The sequence below is a fragment of the Vombatus ursinus genome, unplaced genomic scaffold (genome assembly GCF_900497805.2).
Source record: "Vombatus ursinus unplaced genomic scaffold, bare-nosed wombat genome assembly UNPS02014809.1, whole genome shotgun sequence".
Taxonomy (NCBI): domain Eukaryota; kingdom Metazoa; phylum Chordata; class Mammalia; order Diprotodontia; family Vombatidae; genus Vombatus; species Vombatus ursinus.
The window spans coordinates 14,500,088-14,516,100 of NW_020954587.1; the positions used below are offsets into that span (position 1 = coordinate 14,500,088).

General features: G+C 34.1%; 1 protein-coding gene across 5 annotated transcripts in view; it reads right to left on the bottom strand.

The window, feature by feature from the left end:
• Positions 1 to 102: 102 nt before the first annotated feature.
• The window catches only part of CRYZL1 (crystallin zeta like 1), a 68,102-nt gene continuing 52,191 nt past the window's right edge, over positions 103 to 16,013 (bottom strand). For 4 of the 5 annotated variants that reach the window (XM_027875513.1, XM_027875515.1, XM_027875512.1 and 1 more), the window contains 4 exons: positions 13,795 to 13,916; positions 12,494 to 12,599; positions 3,830 to 3,875; positions 103 to 280 (listed from right to left, as the gene is read on the bottom strand). In XM_027875513.1, coding sequence (XP_027731314.1) covers positions 181 to 280; positions 3,830 to 3,875; positions 12,494 to 12,599; positions 13,795 to 13,916 — 374 coding nt within the window. In that variant the 3' untranslated portion in view covers positions 103 to 180. Of the gene's footprint in view, positions 281 to 3,829; positions 3,880 to 12,493; positions 12,600 to 13,794; positions 13,917 to 16,013 lie in introns of all 5 variants that reach the window. The other variant, XM_027875514.1, reaches the window with a different exon arrangement.

The window sequence follows — 16,013 nt, forward strand, 5'->3', positions numbered from 1 at the left end:
AACAAAATATGCAACTAAAACCAGCTTTCAAAATATTCCTTCTAAAATACACTGATGGTGGGAAGGTGTCTTAAAAATGTTAAATAATCATCTAAAAATGTATAGAATGTTTGCACAATAATTTACTTTTCGAATACATCATATAGCTTTGAGTTTCTTGTCTTAGCAGGAAATAGTACTTCAAAACTGGATAACTTGTTTTTTTCTTGCTTGATTTTTCTGAACAATTTCCATGGAAACTTTGGCATCATATGGTGGAACAGGTTCATCCAAAAGAGGTCTAAAGAAAGATGAATTCATTAGAAGTGTCTGGTTTGGGCATGCAACTAAAAATGCTAGAAAAAGAACAAATTAAAAATCCTCAATTAAATACTAAATTAGAAATACTGAAAACCAAGGGAGAGATTAATAAAGTTAAAATTAAGAAAACTATTGAACTAATAAATAGAACTAAGAGCTGGTTTTATAAAAGGAAAAAAAACAATAAAACAGATAAACCTTTGGTTAATTTAATTAGAAAAAAAGAAAACCAAATTACCAGTATCAAAAATGAAAAGGGTGAATTCACCACCAATGAAGACGATGTTAAAACAATAATTAGGAACTATTTTGCCCAACTGTATGCCAATAAATTTGACAATCTTAGTGAAATGAATGAATATTTACAAAAATATAAATTGCCCAGATTAACAGAAGAGGAAGTAAAATACTTAACCCCATCTCAGAAAAAGAAATTGAACAAGCCATCAATGAACTCCCTAGGAAAAAATCTCCAGGCCAGATGGATTTATAAGCGAATTCTATCAAACATTTAAAGAACAATTAATTCCAATACAATACAGACTATTTGGGAAAATAGTCAAAGAAAGAGTCCTACCAAATTCTTTTTATGCTACAAATATGGTGCTGATACCTAAACTGGGAAAAGTCAAAACAGAGAAAGAAAATTATAGACTAATTTCCCTAATGAATATAGATCAAAAATTTTTAAATAAAATATTAGCAAATAGATTACAGCAACTTATCACAAGAATAATACACTATGACCAGGCAGGATTTATACCAGGAATTCAGGGCTGGTTCAATATTAGGAAAACTATCAGCGTAACTGATCATATCAACAACAAAACTAACAGAAACCACTTGATCATCTCAATAGATGCAGACAAAGCATTTAACAAAATACAACACCCACTCCTATTAAAAACAGGAGAGCATAGGAATAAATGGAGGGTTCCTTAAATGATAAGTAACAATTACCTAAAACCTTCAACAAGCATCATATGAAATGGGGATAAGCTAGAAGCATTTCCAATTAGATCAGGGGTGAAACAAGGATGTCCATTATCTCCACTGTTACTCAATATGGAATATTGGAAATGCTAACTTTAGCAATCAGAGAAGAAAAAGAAATTGAAGGTATTAGAATAGGCAAAGAAACAAAGCTATCACTCTTTGCAGATGATATGATGATATACTATGACATGATGAGAATCCTAGAGAATCAAATAAAAAACTACTTGAATTAATAACTTCAAAGTTGCATGAAATAAAATAAACCCACTTAAATCATTGGCATTTCTATATATTACTAACAAAGCCCAACAGCAAGAGATAGAACGACAAATTCCACCTACTATAGTTACTATAGACATTATAATATATTTAGGAGTCAAACCCAGGAACTAGGTGAGCACAATTACAAAACACATTCCACACAAATAAAGTCAGATCAAAAATAACTGGAAAAACATGTTACTTATGATAAATAACTTATGATAAGCGAAATCATCATTTCTTATAGAACAGTAGTATTCCATTACATTCACATATCACAACTTGTTTATTCCATTTTTGGAAAAACATCAGTTACTTATGATACTTGGTACTGCCTAAGAAATAGAGTGGTGAATCAGGGGAATAGGTTAGTTACACAAGACATAGTGGTCAATGACTATAGTAATCTACTGTTTGATAAACCCAAAGACCTCAGCTTCTGGGATAAGAACTCATTATTTGACAAAAACTTCTGGGAAAAATGGAAAACAGTATGGCAGAAACTAGGTGTAGACCCAAATCTTATACCACATACCAAAATAAAGTCAAAATGGGTACATGATTTAGACATAAAGGCTGATACTATAAGCAAACTGGGAGAGTAAGGAATAGTTTACCTATCGGATTTATGGATAATGGAAGAATTTAGGACCAAACAGGAGATAGAGAATATTATGAAATGCAAAATGGATTTTTTTTTCTTTTTGGTGAGGCAATCGGGGTTAAGTGACTTGCCTAGGGTCACACAGCTAGTAAGTGTCAAGTGTCTAAGCCCAGATTTGAACTCAGGTCCTCCTGGTTCCAGAGGAGGTGCTATATCCACTGAGCCACCTAGCTGCCCCATTACAATCACTATTGATTACAGAAATGCAAATCAAAACAACTCTGAGGTACCACATCACACCTATCAGATTGGCCAACATGACAAAACAGGAAAATGATAAATGTTGGAGATGTGGGAAAACTGGAACACTAATGCATTGTTGGTAGAGTTGTGAATTGATCCAACCATTTTAGAGAGCAATTTGGAACTATGTCCAAAGGGCTATAAAAATGTGCATACCCTTTGACCCAGCAATAGCACTTCTAGGGCTGTATCCCAAAGAGATCATAAAAATGGGAAAAGGACCCATATGTACAAAAATGTTTATAGCAGCTCTTTTTGTAGTGGCAAACAATTGGAAATTGAGGGGATACTCATCATTGGAGGAATGGCTGAACAAGTTGTGGTATATGAATGTAATGGAATACTATTGTTCTAAAAGAAATGATGAGCAGGCAGATTTCAGAAAAAACCTGTTAAGTCTTCTATGGACTGATGCTGAGTGAAGTGAGTAGAACCAGGAGAGCACTGTACACAGTTAACAGCTACACTGTTCGATGACTACCTTGGATAGACTTAGTCCTTCTCTCTGCAATGCAAGGATCTAAGACATCTCCCAAAGACTCATGATGGAAAATGCTATCCAAATCCAGAGAAAGAACTATGGAGTCTGAATGTAGATCAAAATATACTATTTGCTCTTTTTTTTCTTCTATTTTGTTTCTTCCTTCTTGTGGTTCCTCCTATTGGTTCTAATTCTTTTTTACAACATGACTAATGTGAAAATATGTTTAATGGCAATGTAAATGTAGAGCCTATATCAAATTGCATGCTACGTTGGGGAAGGAGGAGGAAAGGAAGAGGAAGAAAATTTAAAACTTAAACACTTATGGAAATAAACATAGAAAATGAAAAATAAATAAAAAAAGAAGTGTCTGGTTTAAGTACAAAGATAAAGAAAATAATATTAATACGGTGATAGTCTAATACTGATATTAATTTAACCCATGATTTTTAGAAATACAGCCAAGCTTGGCCGTACCTAAGTTTCATGAGGGCAAAAATTTTACCTCTAGATTTTGTTAAGAGTGACAAGGTTCAAATCTTGAAAGGGCAAAAGCCCTCTATTGCATCTGCTCAGTCTTTTGCCAATGTTAAAAAAAGAAATTCTTCAAAGTGGGTGATATTCCCACTCCACTTTGCCTCACCCAGCCCTTGTGTCTCTTCTTGCTGAGAGAGCAAGATGGAGAAAGACTCTGGTATATAGACTACTACCAAGTCATTGCTTTAAAGAACAAAAAACAATATTTACTGAATGAACTGTTTAGCTTAAGTAGCAATAATTTCAGCATTAAGCCCCAAAATATTTCATGAAAATTTAAGATTATTATTAAAAAGGCAATCATCTGAAGAATGGAAGTATTCAAATGTTATATTTACACATCTTACCTGAAAACACCAGATGACAGCTTCTCCATTACATCTTTTAAGATGCGTACCTGAAAGGTCTGTTAAGTTAGCAATAAGCAAATGATGGGCAGGATATTAGAGGAAACCATTCAATAATTAAAAGGTAACGGATGTCTGATTTGTCTTTTTAGCTTTGTTCTCAATCTTTTTCTTAAGCTTGGAGCAACTTTTAAAATATATATTATAATTAATAAGCATTTACTTTCTTAAAACTTCCACCCTTTACCCCTAATTGGGAAAAAAAGAAAGAAAAACAAAACTATTGTACCAAATATGCATAATCAAGCAAAACAAATTCCCAGGTTGGCCAAGCTAAAAAATGTGTCTCTTTGCATATTTAGCTTTTAATTATCATCTATCCTTTGGAATCATGGTTGGTCATTATGGTGACCAGAGTTTTAAAATTTTTCCAAACCTGTTTATTTTTACATTATTATTACTGTAAAAACTGTTCTTGTTCTGTTGACCTTGCATTAGTTCATACAAATCAGGTTTTTCTGAAATCTTCTTTTAGTAATTTTATATAATCTTGTCTGATTGCTATAATCTGTTTAGTGACTTCCCAACTGATGAGTAACCACTCAGTTCTATGGACCTTGTTGGATTAACTTTTTGGGCATAGTTCCAAATTGCTTTCCAGAATGGCTAGACCAATTCATACCTACACCAAGAGTGAATTAATGTGCCTTTTGAACATAGGCCTTCCAGCACTTGTCATTTTCCCTTTTTGTCAACATTGTCAATCTGATGGGTAAGCCGTGGAACCTCACAGTTGCTTTAATTTGCATTTCTCTAAATATTTATGAGTGGGAGTATTTTTTTTTTATATGGCTATCCATAGTTTGGATTCCTCTCAAAAGTCTGTTCAAATACTTTTACTGTTTATCAACTGGTGTAATGATTTGAACTACTCTCAGAAGTTCTAAATACATATTAAGTCACACTGAAATAATGAAATCCCTGAAGGAAAAATTTCAATGGCAAAGTGTTGAGAGAGAATTATGAAGTAGCAGTGATGGATATTTAGAAAATCTGAAACAGGCTGGAACACACTATTTCAGGTTCAGAATTCAATGCAAAACAGCTAACTGGGAGAAAAATATTTGCAGCAAATTTATCTGACAAAGGTCTGATCCAATATATCTAACACAGTAAACTGATTAATAAAAAAAAAGTCAAGACATGTTTCTCAAAGAGGAAGGGTTAAAGAAAGGCAGTTTTCAAAAGAAGAATGCCTAGCTATCAATAACCATGTAAAAATGCTCTTGTTCACTAATAAGAAGTCTAATTAAAACAGCTCTAAGGTTCCACCTTATAACCACCATATTAGCAAAGATAGCAAAACAGTAAAATGGCAATTATTGGAAGGTCTGTGAGAGAAAAAGCACATTGATGAATAGCTGGCAGAGCTGTGAATTGGTCCAGCCATTCTGGAAAGCAATTTGTTAACTACTTGGTTGCATATCCTTTGACTTGGTGATACCACTATTAGGTATACACAAAAAAGTCAAGGACAAAGGGAAACGATTCATATTTACAGAAGTACTTTTTGTTTTGGCAAAGGATGGAAACAATGTATGCTCATCAGTGGGATATAGGTAAGTAAATTATGATGTAATAACAACGGAATATTAAGAAATGAGAAGCAAAATGGGTCTGGAAAAACTTTGGAAGATTTGTGTGAACTGATGTAGAGGGAAATGAGCAGAACCAGGAAAATAATTTACATTATGATTACAATGATGTCAAATAAAGCAATTTTTAAAGACTTTAGAACTCTGATCAAAACAGTGATGAATCCTTATATTCAGAAAACTGATGACTTTAACAGAGAGGTTGATGAATGAGACATACATAGTCAATGTGTTGATTTGTTGTTGAGGGTACTTCCATCCTCCTGGTCATTCAGGTTTGAAACCTTGAAATTATCCTTCCCTCACTCTTACAAATGTCAAATCAGTTGCCAAAACTCGTAGTTGCTACTTCTACAATATCTCTCAGATCTGTCCCCTTCTGTTACTCTATGGATGTCATGGGTCTTCAACACCTTTCCTCTGGACTAATATAATAGACTAACTGGTCTTGCAGTTTCAAGTTTCTTCCCTCTTCAACCCATCCTTCACACAATTACCATAGTCATTTTCCTAAAGTGTATGTCTGACCATGTTACTCCCTGACTGAATATTAACTCCAGTGGCTCTCTATTGACCCTAAAATCAAATATAAGCTCCTGCTTGACATTTAAAACCCTTCACAACCTACATCCTACCCTAAACCCACATTAGCAACCTTATAAATTATTCCCCTCCCCTTTAAACTCCAAGACTCTAGTCAAACTTGGCCTTCTTGCTGTTCCTTACTTCCTAACCCTTCTTAATTCCAGTGCCTTCCCTCCATAAATTATTTCCCATTTATCCTGTATATAGCTTCCTTCATATATATTTTGTTTGCATGTTGTCTCCCTCATTAGATTGTAAACTCCATGAGGGCAGGGACTGTCTTTTGCTTCTTTTTCTATCTCCAGCACTTAGCTCAGTGCTTGGCACATAGTAGGCACTTAATAAATGTTTATTGAGTTGAATTTATTTAAGATGACACTACATCTATTTCTCTGCTTGGAATATTCTTTTTCCTTATCTCCACCTCTAAAAAAACCCTGTTTAAAATTCTGTTCAAGTGTCACCTTCCATATGATGACTTTCTTGATCCTTTAGGATCAGTTGCTAGTTCCCTCTCCCCCATTTTTCTAGTATTACTTACATTTATTTATTTATATATAAGTTGTCTTCCCTAAATTGAATGTAAGCTCCCCAAGGGCAGGGACTATTTAATTTTTGTTTCTGAAGCCCAAATAGAGAGCACAGTGCCTGGCACATACTATGCACCTGATAAATGCTTATTGGTTGCTTGCTGAATATTTGGTCATGGTGTTTAAATCCCAGAGTATAGTCCATTTATTTAGCATAAGTAGGCCAAGGACTATAGTATTAGGAATGGCATTTGTGCTTACGCAAGGGTATAACCATTGATAACAAGGATATTTACTTTATCAAAGATCCCAAACCCTTCAAATGTAGAATGTTACCTCTAATAGACAGGATTTCCTAGAATTATTTTGAGATGTATAATGGATGACACCAGGTGTGTAATTTACTAAGGGACAAGGCTCTAGGTGGTCCTGCAGAATACACAGAGTTCAGAGAAGTTTTCCAAGGCACATTAATCCATTTAGAGCCAGTGTGCTATGGCATTAAATCTAGTTTCTCCCCTCATTCTACTGAAAGAGATATGGCAGGGGGTTCATCCCATAGTCTCCTCAGTCATTTATTAGTATTGAATAATTTTAGTGATAACATGTTACTCATGATAAAGAACTATAATAAGACTTATAATCAAATATAATGCTTATTTTGTACTTCTTCCTTATGCCAAGAGTCATATCTTGGGTTACATGGTATATAAACAATTATGTAACAAAACTTTATTTTCCTCAAGAGTGTTACTAATATAACTATCATACAAAGAAAATTAGTGCCTTAAATCCTTATCTTTGTGTTTCGATTATCTTCAAAATAACATAGCAGTTCAGGCACACTAATCCTCTGTTAGTGGAGCTATGCAGTGATCCAACGATTCTGGAAAGGGATTTAGAATTTTGCTTATTAAGTATCTAAAATGTTTAAACCTTTGGACCCAGAAGCTAAGAATAAAGGTCGAGGAAGTCAAAGACAGGAAACAAAAAAGGCCCCATACACATCATATATTCTTCCATGTACTATAAACATTTTTTTGTAGTAGCAAAGAAATGCTACAAAGTAGTTGTCCATCAACTGAGGAATGACTAACAAACTGTGGCGCTTGATTGAATGATTCAACTGTGCTTTAAAACTGACAAATATGAAGAATTAAGAGAAGCATGGGAATACTGATATGAACTGATGCAGTAAAGAAAGCATAAACACTAAAATGATATACATAATTACTACAAAAACATAAATGGAAAAACAAAAGAATGAAACCAAACACTTGACCAAGATGAGCCCAGAGAAAAGATGAGAAAATTAACTTCTTTATCTTCTTTGTAGAGAAAGGGAAATATTGGAGTGGAACATTACATATACTATTGCATATATAGCATATACAGCTGAGTTATTGGTTAGGTTTGTTGAACTGCTTTTTTTTTTACAAGATGGATGGCTTGCATGGTAGGGAACCATGAAAAGATATAGTAAAAAATAAAGAAGATAGAAAAATAAAAATAAAAAATAGAAATTTAATAATTAAAAGATTCATTAGCATTTTACAATCTATACTGCATTACAAAAATAAGGAAGGTATACCTTTATTTCAATCAATCAACAAACATCTTAATAAGCACCCTAGGCACTGAGGAAACGAAGGCAAAAATTAAACAGTTCTTGCCTTCAAGGAACTTATATTGTGTGAGAGGAGACAACATGTATACATATAAATAAATACAAAGTAATTTTTTGGAGAAGCACCATAAGCTAGTCACATCAGGAAAGCTCTCATGTGGTATGTGATACTTTAGCTGAGCTATGAGGAAGCTAAGAGTTCTAAGGGGCAGCAGGGAGCATATTCTCACACTCACACACACACACACACACACACACACACACATACATACATACATACATATATATATATGTATGTATGTATGTGTTATAGGCCTGGAAACTCAGTGAAGGCCATTGAATGCCAAAGAAAGGAGTTTGTATTTAATGTAATATACTGTCATTAGAGTTCAATGAGCAGGGAAGTGACATGGTCAGAAGTGTGTTTTAGGAAGATTACTTTGGCAGCTGTATGGAAAATGGACTGGAAGAGGGGAAAAACTTGAGGCAGTGAAACCAATTAGGAGCCTTCAGGCAAGAGAAAATGAGAGCCTGAATTAGGGTTTTTTTAGTATTAATAGAAGAAGGATTTGTTACCTGGAGTCTAAAGATAGATTACAGGGACTCTATGAACTTGGAAGGGAAAAAAATGACACCTTTATTTAAATGGTTTTCTTTGTAATCCTAGTATTCATTTTATGCATTTTAAAACATTACTCTGGATTAAGGTCATAGGCTTCACAAGACTGCCAAAGGGGTCTATGATACACAAAAAAGGTTAAGATTAAGTAGGGAGAAGGAGATGGATATGAGATACTGTGGAATTAAAATCAATAAGCCTTGGCAACTGAATGTGAAGAGTGAGAGGTGAAGGTTGACTGTAGTTGTGGAACCTGGGAGATTGTAAGGATGGTGGTACTTTTGGCAGAAGTAACAAAGTTCAGAAGAGAACTGGGTTTTGGAGGATTTTAATTTTGTTTTGGACATGCTGAATTTGAGATAGGACATCGAGTTAAAAATGTCCAGTAAGGAAGGAGTAATGAGTAATCCAGGACTGGAAGAGTTTAGTGATGGATACATAGATAGGAGCCATTTGCATAGAGATGAACACATGAGCACTAATGAGAACATCAAGAGAAAGAGTGCAGAAAGAGAGTGCAAGACAGAAACTTGGGATGGATATGGAGGACAATTGAGCAAAGGACACTGATAATAAGCAGTCAGACAAACAGGAGAACCATGAGTTATGAAAACCTAGAAAGGACAAAGTATTCAGGAGGAGATAATGATCAACAGTGTCAAATGATGCAGAGTTGTAAAAGATAAAGACTGAGAAAAGGCCACTGGATTTGGCAACTAAGAGATCATTGGGAACTTTGGAGAGTGATGTGGTGGGAAACAGAATGTAAAGGGCTGAGGACTGGGAGGAAGTGAAAGCAACAAGACAGGGATCCTGTCCGTGACCTAGCCTCACCCCGGCCCCCCCACCCCGCCCGTTTTTGTTTTCCAGTTTTTAAGTTTTTATAGGGAGAGATATAGTACAACAGACTGATCAAGTCTTTTTGGTTCCAATCATTTGTCAGTTCTTGCCTCCCTGGTTTTACATTACATTTACTTATCTGTATAAGTGCTATATCCACCCAGCAGAATATAAGCTCCTAGGGCTCAATGGAATTTTAATTTTTGTCTTTGTTATTTTGAGTGTCCAACACAGTGTTTTCATCATAGGAGATTAGCAAGTGTTTGCTGAGTTGTCCTGCTGAAGAGGTAGACCTCTGCAAACATAGTAATGCTCCAAAATAACCTTTAATAGTTATAATAAGTTAACAAGAAAAAAAAATCCAATTCTGTTAGATAATACAATATAGTATGCATCAGTCCATACCTATATAATCCCTAAATAGAGGCTACATCCATAAAATAAAATTATCTTTGCAAGAAAAAAAATATAGGTACACATTGAAAAACTGCATTGGTTAAGCTACACTGAGGTGTTTTACAAAGCAGTTGCTGGGGAAAATGTCTGGGTTGTATTTAGATTCACACAATTTGTTACTTGTAGAGGATCAAAAAATGGCATTAGATACATAGAGCATTCCAGTTTTCAGCTTTAATAGCCTGTATTTAGAGAAAAAAAAAATCAACAACTCACCACTAACTTTCAGGTATTAATAGAGGAATGAAAAATCTATTGATAGGAAAAGCATCGTGACATAGTGAACTTGGAATCAACAGATCTGACTTTGAATCACTGGTACTGATATTCAGTAATTTTGTATCACTTTGGGCAAGTCACAACCTTTCTGAACAATAGGTCCTTTATTTGTAATAGTAATAATACTTTTACTATCTACCTATAAGAATTATTATGAGAAAAGTGCTTTGTAAACTGTAAAATGCTAAAATAATGGGAAAATGTATATTAAGGCTTATATGAGGAAAATAATCCATTTGTTAATTGGCACGGGACCCAGCTTATGAAAAAACAAAAGCTTGAATCATGGTTTAAAAAGAAAAAAGCACTTTAAAAAAAGATTAGGAACTTGAGCAACTTTATGAGAAAAAGCCCAACAACCTGATTCTAGTGAACGTTAAATCGGTTTTTATTGCTTTATTTTTTCTTTTAATCCCTAATGTACAAATAGTGTATATATTTTTACAAAGCTGAATCAGTTTGTATAGATTTTCATTTTCTGCTTTTTTTCTCTTGATATTATATAATTTTTAAGTTTTCATGTGTTAACATAGGCTATGTAATTGTCATTTTAATAGCAATATTTCATTTGATAATTATACTATTACTTAGCCATTCTTCTATTGTTCATCATTTGTGTTGCTGAAAATAAAAGTTTTGAAGAGTTGAAAAGGTGAGCTCAAAAACAGTTAAATCAATAAAAGTTTATCTTCTGAACTCAGTGATATTTTAAAATTAATTTCATTGTACAAAAACAGAGTCTGTTATAACAAAGGTAGATTTTCTTTAGTTAATTGTTCTAAGATTCTACATAAATATTTTAAAATGAACTTCGATGTTTTTAAGTTGTGAAATCAGCTTTTCACTGTACTTAGGTAGTTAGGCTGGGTTATAAATGAATATATATAGCCTTTTTTCATATTTCAAGGATATATAATTTCATTGGTTTCACTGGTTTCATTCTTTTCCACAAACCCTGTTCCAAACTTCCCTATCTGTATCAAGGGAACCATTGTTCTTCCAGTTACCCAGGGTCGTTCACACTCCACTCTCCTTCACCCTACATAACCAATAAGTTGCCAAGTCTAGTCAATTAATTCTTCACAACATCTCTCAGATCTATCCCCCTTCCCTTCACTCAAAGGGCAATCATTCTAGTTCTGGCCTTCTTCAGTTCCCACCTAGAATATTGCAACAGTTTCCTAATTGGTTTTCTTGTCACAAGGTTTTCCCTTCTCTAGTCCATTCTCCACCCAACTGCCAAAGTAAAAATTTTTTTGGGGGGTTTTCATTCATTCATTCATTTATTTATTTATTCATTTTTAAAGGCAATTGGGGTTAAATGACTTGCCCAGGGTCACACTGCTCAAAGTAAAATTTTTAAAAGCAAAGGTATGACCAAGTCATTTTCCTGCTCAATGAACTCTAGTGCTCCCTTATTTCCTTTATATTCTAATCCAAACTCCTTTGGACAGCATTCAAAGGCCTTCACGGCCCATCTAAGTTACCTCTGTAGGCTTACTATACTTCATCCCTTTTCTCAACCCAAACTGTCCTTCTTGTCGTTCATCCTACAAGACATTTTATTTCCCCTCTCCTTGCTTGCACACAGGCTGTCCCTCAGGTCTGGAATGCAAACCTTCCTCCCCTCTGCTTCTTAACAGTCCCTAGTTTCCTTCAAAATTCAGTTCAAATGATACCTCTATACCTTTCTTGATACCTCTCCCCTCTGCTTATGATGTACCCCATTCTCTAATTTTGTATATACTTACATGTATACACGTTGTGTCCAACTATAGAAACTAAGGTCCCTGAGGGTAGAACAACATTATAATAGGCTATGGTCCCAGTGCCTTTGATATATTTGTAAATGTTAAATGGAAATGAATTTGGTCCACAGAAACAATGCTGTGAATGGGCAACAGGGCAAATGAGATTACAGCTTAATCTGGTTATAATGTATGAATGACAGCCTAGGTTGAGGCAAAATTACATGTGATATGCTTGTACTGTTAAGAATATCAGTCTTCCTCTTACAATGCAGCTTTTTCAAAACATTTCAAGTTGGAGTCTCAATTCACTAAAAAAGGATATAAAGATACTTTCCTTGTTGTACATTTGACAAATTCCAAACTTCATCATTGAGGAAAGAAACTGTGGCTCCCTTAAGGAAAAGGCAGTGGCTGTCTGGAGGATCCAACTTTAATAAAATGTAGAAATATTAATTAAATTGTTCTGAGTTGATCAATAGAGAATTGATTAATTTCTTGATCCAAGTGTCTTTAAAAAGTTAAAATTTGCATGTTTTTGTATTTGTGACAGTTACAAAAAGATGTCCCAATCAAAAGCAATTGGCATGTATCTTTTGATAATAGATACAAGAGGAAAAAAACATGTATGGGTGTGTTCTCCACTCCCCCCATACCATTAAATCCAAGAATATAAAACAATTTGCCATTTCCTACATTAAGAGGCAGCTAGGTGGCTTTGTGTAGAGCACTGGGCCTGGAGTCAAGAACACCTGAGTTCAAATCCAGCCTCAGACACTCACTAGCTGTATGACCCTGGGCAAGTCACTTAACTTCTGTCTGCCTTAATCCACTGGAGAAGGAAATGGCAAACCACTCCAATTATCTTTGCCAAGAAAATGCCATACGGGTCACAAAGAATCAGGCATTACTGAACAACATTAGAATGGCATAATGTTACAAAAAGGCTTCCAGCTCTCCACTGACAAAATTTTATTAGCTTATAGGAGTGGTTTCAAAGATCAACCTGCTCAGTGTGAAAGACTGGTATAGACATGTATAAAATACTTATGTTAATTGTATCAGTCCTATAATAAATGTTTTATTTCAATTATATTACTTTAAAGTAAGATTTGTTAGTACATATACATAAATATGTACACACACACACAGTCTCATTAATTTTATTTGCATTAGGGATTGGTGATAATTGAATGAAGTAAAGATAAAGTTTACCTTTCTACTGTATAAACATTAAGTTAAATAAACTGACAGTATAAATAAGGTTTCTTGGAGAAAATGTCTAAATTACTTAGGAGAAAAAACTATTTTTAAGAAACTTCAATTCCTTCAGAAGTCAATATTTCCAAACCACTGATATGCTAATTTTAAATTCTTATCCAAGAAAATTCTACTACGTAACACTGTAACATTTCATTTAGTCCTGGGTACTAAATGTAGTTGAAGGTGATAAAACTAACTTTCTTTAAAAATATTCTAGAATTTAAGACTTTTTAAGAAAACAAAACATATTTACTAAGACCTCTCAATTAGTCTGAACTTCTCAGGATATGGTTATACATTAATTAAATCCCCCTGATAAAGGTATTGCTTTTTATTTACTTATTAATAAAAGGTATTTATTACCTGAAGATTTTCTTCTGTGGTTATCCAGTGGCCTCCAACACCAAGAAGTGTGATGATATCATGCTTGTGTGGTAGTAGATGTAATTTTAAAGCAGGCTCATCATCTTTACTATACAACCTCACTTACAAGGGAATAGGAAAGAAAAAACATTTAATATTTATTTGCACATAATCATTTATTTCTCAAAAAACTGCTTTATTCCTTATCACTCACCTATGTTTTAAAAACACAGCAATAACAAAGATTTTTCAATTCAGAAAAAAAGACATAATACATTTTTTGTTCTGAAACTTTAAAATTAAATTTTCTGTATAAAAACTGGACATTAAAATTGTAAACAGAATAACTAATTCTAAACATAAATGAATTCAAATGTGAAAATCTACATACATTTGAAAAGTAGGTCAGGTATAATGATAAATAATTTACTGTGGTAATTTAACCATAAAGCTAACATGACAGATGACTTTAAAAAATCAGATTAAAAAAAAGTTGCATTTTTAAAACACCGTACCCGTATTTTTTTTTGGTGTTGTTTTTGTTTTTTGTTTTTAGGCAATTGGGGTTAAGTGACTTGCCCAGGTTCACACAGCTAGTAAGTGTCAACTGTTTGGTTTGAGGTCACATTTGAACTCAGGTCCTCCTGACTTCAGGGCTGGTGCTCTATCCACTGCTCCACCTAACCGCCCCTAGTACCCATATTTTATTACGGCAGTGGTGTCAAACTCAAATAGAAATGGGGCCACTAGGTTGTACATAAAGATCCTTGTGGGCCATGTATGGACTTAGTTTTAAAATGTAATGTTACCTATATTTAATTGTATTTCTATTCATTTTGTTAAATATTTCCCAATTATATTTAATCTGGTTTGGTGCAGTCTGCACATTTGAAATTACAGATATTCACAGCAATCATACTTCATAGAATCTTAGACTTTAAAAAGAACTCAAAACTTCTGATTCGGTTTCCTTTTCTAAAACAGTCATTTAAGTTTCCAAATGAATGAATTCTTTTTCATTAACTTGATCAGAGGGAAAAATACATACATATACCTCTACTTTTAAAAATGTTTTGAGTTACAGTTTCTGTAAAAGGTGGTACATATTAACAAAAGTGAAGTCATTTTCCTAAGTTTTAAAATCACTGTCTTCCTCATTCAATGATACCAATAGTAACTTTTTAAGCTAGGGGTAAAACTAAAAAGTGCCCAACCGGCTGTTCTTTAGACAGAGTATAGTAGTTAAGGTTATTCTTTGTGTAACAGCAACTAACTTAAGTACCTACCTGAAAGTGGTTGCCCAGTAAATATTTTTCTGAATAAATGACTGCTTGTTAAAGCCAAATAAGTGAAAAAGGAACAAACATAATCCTTGAGTCAAGCACATATTCTCTTTGTAGAAAATTTGTAGAATGTGAGTTACATTACTACAGGGATTGCTTCAGTTTTGTTTTTGTGCTTAGCCTGGTAACGTGCTTAATACATGTTTGCTGAATCCCTGTCATACTGAACCTACTCAAGTTCATGCTCCTTCCTTTGTAATCCTCTGATCAATTTCTAATGACCAACACCAGACCTGACAGTATTCCTTGATGCTAATAAAAATGCCCAAGAAATGGGGACAGCTGTATTCCCCTACAGTCTGGTATGTACAGGGTAAGAGTAAAAGCTCTTAGCTAGTTCTTTCTTGGAATTATCAAGTGTCTGACTCCACAGTGATATAGTTTAACTGATAACTTGGGTTAATGTCCATAAACCTGGGACAAAAGTTTATTAATTATGGTCCTGTTTACAGTCTTCTTGTGGAGAGTAATCTTTTATTAGCTTCCTGAGAAATATTAGTGTATTTAAATGCAAATACCAGAGTAGCCATACTCTGAAATAAAAAAAAGAACATGTAATTCATAATTATTTGTGAGATTCAAGTTTATCTAAGATTTGCAAATGAAATTTAATAACAGAAGTATGTGCTGGAGCGATCTTGAACTGGCTCACAAGAGCCAACTGTTCAGTTTTCAGTGTGAACATTAATAACTTGGAAATCAGAAAATGCCAAACATCAGGGCTTTATCTGTTTTTTTGTTGACTGTCTAAACTTAAAAAAAGGGATGGAGATGGGGCAGCTAGGTGGCGCAGTGGATAGAGCACCGGCCCTGGAGTCAGGAGTACCTGAATTCAAATCTGGCCTCAGACCAAACAGGTCACAGTTACTAGCTGTG